The sequence below is a fragment of the Babylonia areolata genome, chromosome 8 (genome assembly GCF_041734735.1).
Source record: "Babylonia areolata isolate BAREFJ2019XMU chromosome 8, ASM4173473v1, whole genome shotgun sequence".
Classification (NCBI taxonomy): domain Eukaryota; kingdom Metazoa; phylum Mollusca; class Gastropoda; order Neogastropoda; family Buccinidae; genus Babylonia; species Babylonia areolata.
The window spans coordinates 39,703,942-39,709,621 of NC_134883.1; the positions used below are offsets into that span (position 1 = coordinate 39,703,942).

At 41.5% G+C, this 5,680-nt stretch overlaps 1 protein-coding gene across 1 annotated transcript; it reads left to right on the forward strand.

The window, feature by feature from the left end:
- The first annotated feature begins 639 nt into the window (after positions 1 to 639).
- LOC143285177 (ras-related protein Rab-43-like) lies at positions 640 to 4,755 on the forward strand. Its single transcript, XM_076592410.1, has 4 exons — positions 640 to 920; positions 1,594 to 1,777; positions 2,335 to 2,477; positions 4,563 to 4,755. The coding sequence occupies exons 1-4, from the start codon at positions 726 to 728 to the stop codon at positions 4,671 to 4,673; spliced, it is 633 nt and encodes a 210-aa protein (XP_076448525.1). The 5' UTR covers positions 640 to 725; the 3' UTR covers positions 4,674 to 4,755.
- Positions 4,756 to 5,680: the final 925 nt, after the last annotated feature.

A 5,680-nucleotide genomic window follows, 5' to 3' on the forward strand; every position in this document is an offset into this window, starting at 1 on the left:
TTGCCGGGTCAAGCAAAAAGCACTGTCAGTCAATAATAATACAAATATATACATACATCTGTATTTGACTGTTTCTGGATCTTTGTGAGAGGGACTAATGAGCCAGGGGAGTATCGGGCCGGGGGAGTATCGACGCGGAGTGTCTGTGTCTGTGTCTCAGTGTGTCTGTCAGTGAAGTTTCGTCCGTTTATCTGTGCGGTGTGTTGGATACATTCAAGTTATCCAATTCACAGGGGAGTGTTAATTGTTTGAAGCCGGACTGCACAGTTCTCAACTTTTTTGTGAAGCAAATCATCGATCTTGCTTTGGAACTCGATGAAAACTATTATGGAGAAGACGAGGGGAGATTTATATTTTGCTAGGGACCTCAGGCTGAAGACTGACAGACTATGGTGATATGTAATGTAACAATCTTCTCCTTCTTCTTCTTCTGCGTTCGTGGGCTGTAACTCACGTGTTCACTTCTATGTACAAATGGGCTTTTACATGTAAGACCATTTTTACCACGCCATAAATTTTAATTAATTTCTCAGAGTCCGAAAAAGACCTTTTGTGAATGTACTCTAGCAATAAGACACTTTTCGTTAGAATAAAGGGGCTGCACTCTGACCCAATAGCAGCAAAGAAGCAGACGCTTTACTCGTTTTGATCACGACCTAATCGATGCATGATGACTTAATGTGAAAACCTCTTTGTGTATTTTATGCAGACAAAAAAACAGCAAGATGATGGCCTATTCTACAGATTCGGACGATGGTTTTGACTATTTATTTAAGATTGTGTTGATCGGAGACGCCGGTGTGGGAAAAACGTGTGTGGTTCATCGTTTGAAGTCTGGAACTTACACCGATTTGCACGGGAGTACGATCGGTGTGGACTTCACAATGAAAACGCTGAACATTGATGGTAAACTGGTCAAGGTAAGGGATGTCAGCAGTGGTTCCATTCTACATCCCGCTCTGCTTAAATCATAGGAGAGGAGCCGTTCCGATGGCTTTTTTTTTTTTTTTTTTTTTTTTTTTTTTTTAATGCTATTCAACTTATTGCTTAGTTCTTCGAGTCTTTTTTCTTCTTTTCTTTTTCGAAATAAAAAGATATGTATTTACAAATGGTTATTAACATTGTTTTCAGTTCTACATGTTAACCAAATGTGTACATCAAAGCATGTGTTAATATGATCAATGCTGACTTGTGCTATGTCAAATGGAATGATGAACGATATTTGAAGGAGATCTTACGGATTTAAGAAAGCAAACCGATGTATTTATGTGACATAAAAAGGCAGACTTAAACAAAATGCAACCCAGTCCACCCCTTGAAGAATAAAATAGGAAAAAACAAAGCAAAATCAAAGATAACATAAAAAGTTCAGGGTATCTACAAGTAAACTTCTTTTTGTGTATGTTTCCAGGTGTCTGCTTGCATATGTTTGCACCTGTCCTGTGTGTGTGTGTGTGTGTGTGTGTGTGAAACAATGGGACTGTGACTGAGAGAGAGATAAAAAGAGAGAGAGAGAGAGAGATGATAACAATATAGAGAACTTGACACAAAATGAATACTTCAGATTTTAAACTAATCTAGTTATTTTTCCAGCTCCAGGTATGGGACACAGCGGGTCAGGAAAGGTTTCGAACCATCACCCAAAGCTACTACCGCAGTGCTAATGGCGTGGTCATTGCTTACGACATCACACAGCGCCCCAGCTTTGACAACATCCGTGGCTGGTTGGAGGATGTGAGGAGATACACTGATAACCACATTGTACAACTGCTTGTGGGTGAGGACTGGAATGCATGTAAAGAATCGGAGTAGAAAAAGACAGAAACTGATCTGAGATAAAACATTAAAAATGGTACTTTGTATTGCAGTGGCCATTAATGTACTGCAGTGTCCACTGGTAAAACATTAAAGATGGTACTTTGTACTGCAGTGTCCATTGGTACTTCACCAGGGCTTCTGAAAAGTTAAAAATATTACAGGCCCCAAGGCCTTACCATAAGTCCAGGGGGTCTCAGGCTACCTTCAGAAGGTCACTCAAATACTGCACAAGTCTAATATTATCCAACATGCATTTCTACACACATTCAAAGGCTGGCATATCCTTTAGTCATAATTGTATTTGTTTCAGGGTCAAGAAATGGTGAAGGGGAAAAAAATGTACTTCATAGCAGACGATCCTAGCAGCAAACTGAAACTGCAACACATGATTTATGTAATTGTGATCACTGAACCTGGTTTCATTTTCCAAAATTGGGTGTGGAAATGGTCTGCCTCTTTGACTTACTTGCTATTCCACAGATAGTCTCATAGATGATTTTTGTTATTTTCGTGCAGGCAACAAGAGTGACATGGAAGAGCTACGTGCAGTGAAGAAAACGGAGGGTCAGAATCTAGCCAGGCTCAACCACATGGACTTTTTGGAAACCAGCGCTAAAGACAACACCAATATCGATGCTGCTTTCCTCAAAATGGCTAGAGTGAGTGCCTCTGTATGTATACTCTCTCTCTCTCTCTCTCTCTCTCTGTGTGTCACTGTATATTGTTAGCCTTGTAGACCTCTGAATGCCATACTCCAACACATCTTATGAGAAAAGCTGAAAGCTTAGATCTGTCAAAAAAAATATTCAGGATGTCTGCAATTACACTTAATGTTTCCTGTTGTGGGATCTGTTTTGGGGAATGTAAAAAGGAAACATTATGAATATCACAGTATAGGACATCATGTTATGAATAGCTTCTTCTATTTCCTTTTTTTTTTTCTTTTTTTCTTTTTTTTTAATGATGCCATGTCCAAAAATATGAGAATCGTTATCCTGAAATGTGTTTCATAATGATGAAAGGGAAAAGGACTTTGCTTTCCTGAGAGGTGGTAGCACCAAATCTAATGTTCATTTAGATAGGATTTATAAGAAAAAGAATAGAAAAAAGAACTGAATAACACAAGTGCTGAAAAAGACAGCAGTGAGCTTACCTTTTGACCATAAATGTCATATATATATATCCCTTCCCTAGACACAGACACACATGCACAGACATGCTATTGTGTGTGGACACGGTGCTGTTGGTGTGTGTGTGCTTGTGTCTAGGGGAGGGAGGGGCAAGGTACTGTGGTGTGCGTGTGCTGGTGCAGCTAACACCTAAAGCAGAGAAGAATAAGAATTACAGACTTGGGTTTTTATTATCTCATTTGCATTTGGCTTGTTTGTTAATGTTTCACTTTGTTGGACTGGTGTGTTGTTTTTGCACAATGGTCAGAGTACTGGTTCTCAGTGCTCTGTTGGGAGAAGCACTCTGTACTTTCCCAATCCATTATTGATTGATATGGATACTTATATCATAGTGCCTATCCTTGGTCAGAGACCAATCTGTGAGCGCTTTTTTTTTGCATAACAGGCTACCTCCCTGGATAGAGCCATCTAGAAGATCCAGTCTGGTGTTCATCATTTCTTTCCTGTGTCATTCAGTTAGACTTCAGTCATTTACAAATGCACAGATGCATACACATGCACACATGCATGCATGCATGCACTTACGCATATGAGAGTGGATTTTACAAAAAAAACGTTGTCAGGGACAGCTCTTGTTCTGTTTTTACATGCACTAAATGCATGCTATACACATGATCTTGTCGCTGTGTATGTGTGTGTGTGTGTGTGTGTGTGTGTGTGTGTGTGTTGTGCAGACATTTTGATTGTTTATTGTTGTTTGTTTCTACCTCTGTATGTTTGTTGCTGGGTGGTGCTATGAACTCACAACCCTGTTTTTTCTCCTATTTTCTTATTGTGACTTTTGTATGCATATGATGGTGATTATTACATGTGAGGTCGACGTGTGCAGTAGCCTTCAGTCTGAGGGTCCTAGGTTTGAATCTCAGTAACGGCGCCTGGTGGGTAAAGGGTGGAGATTTTTCTGATTCCCAGGTCAACATATGTGCAGACCTGCTAGTGCCTGAACCTCCATTGTTTGTATACGCTAGCAGAAGATCAAATATGCATGTTAATGATCCTGTAATCCATGTCAGTGTTCGGTGGGTTATGGAAACAAGAACATACCCAGTATGCACAAAGCAAAACTTTACCCGTGATAGTCATGAGTTGTGACAATGTGAGGTTTATGTCAACTCAGCATTATGTCTTTTATGTATTCATATTGAATAACTGCTGACACTGCTCCCTCAACCTGGCAAATAACAGCCAAAGACCACAACCAATGGAGACTGGTCTGCGTAAAGGGGCTGTGCATTTTTGAGACAAGCTGGCAAACAGTCCGTCAAGACAAACGGGAGAGGTGCAAATCAGGGACTGTCGCCCTGGACTCCTTTCCATGCAACATTCACGAACGGTTGTGAACATCCAGGATAGGTCTTCACTCAGGAACATGAGGACCCACTCCAGCAAGAGATGAAGTCTGCTCCACCTACTCATTCAGAGACTCCAAGAACTGAATTACTGATGTTCTTGTACATTGTTTAAGTAAGATACGTAAATTTCACTTATTTGAGATGATAATGTATTCTGTAGCCTATAGCTGTATTCTGTATCTGTATTCTGTATTTCCCCCAGGAGCTGAAGCAGAGCTATGAAGGCAGCCTGGCCCAAAAGACGGAGGGAAGATGTACTCTGAGGCTGTCATCCGGCCCTGCAGGCCAGCACTTGCCATGCTGTGGCAGCTAGCCCCTCCTCCCACTTTCCTCACTCCAGCACCCTTCCCTCCCTCACCGACACAGTCATGCTCGACTTCATTCCACCCCCCCCCCCCCCCCCCCCCCCTAGAACATGCCTCCTAGACACTAGCTCTGAAAATGCCAGCACCCAAGACTTTTGCCTAGTATTGAGGCATGTTTGGTTCTTTTATATTATGGGGCTTAATCATACATGAGAAGTACATTGATATATGGCAGGGCAGGGTTGGGGGCGGGGGGTGGGGGGGGGGGTATGTTGATCAACCATGTATGTGTGCAGAACACAGTTCAATTTCAAATGCATTGTTATTGTTGGAACGACAACACCAGTCATGGAACGGTAGATTTGCTGTTGCCGCTTATCACTGCTTGTGTGTATGTGTTTGAAATCCACACAGCGACAGCTGTCATTACGTTGCTGTTGTGATATATATATTTATCTGGTTGGGTGGTTGGGTGGTAGCGTTTCTGCTTTTGTTTCTAGTTGTTGCTTTTGTCTTGTTTGCTTGGATATTTTTAGTGGTTGTTGTTGGTATTCTTTTTTTTTTTTTCTTTAGGGGAAGGGGGTGTTGGTGGTTGTTTTGCTGTCCCATCTTTCATTGTATTGTATTGCATGGCAGTGTTTTGCAGTGTATTGCATAGTATTGTATTACTGTTTGTCACAACATGTTTCACTGTTAGAAATTCGGGCTGCAATATTTGGGCAGAGCACATCATCACCCCAGTCCAGCACCGCCCCCTCTTTTTTTCTGTCTGCAAGTGTACTTGAGCATGGCATGACGGGTGCAATAGCTGAGTGGTTAAAGTGTTGGATTTTCAATCTGAGGCTGGAGATTTTTCCGATATCCCAGGTCAACATGTGTGCAGACCTGCTAGTGCCTGAACCCCTTTCATGTGTATACACAAGCAGAAGATCAAATATGCACGTTAAAGATCCTGTAATCCATGTCAGTGTTCTGTGGGTTATGGAAACAAGAACATACCAAGCATGCACACCCC

Coding starts and splice junctions, on each gene's coding strand:
- LOC143285177 (XM_076592410.1), top strand. CDS start 726: ATGATGGCCTATTCTACAGATTCGGACGATGGTTTTGACTATTTATTT. Junction 1,778..2,334: donor CATTGTACAACTGCTTGTGG/GTGAGGACTGGA, acceptor ATTTTCGTGCAG/GCAACAAGAGTGACATGGAA. Junction 2,478..4,562: donor CTTTCCTCAAAATGGCTAGA/GTGAGTGCCTCT, acceptor TATTTCCCCCAG/GAGCTGAAGCAGAGCTATGA.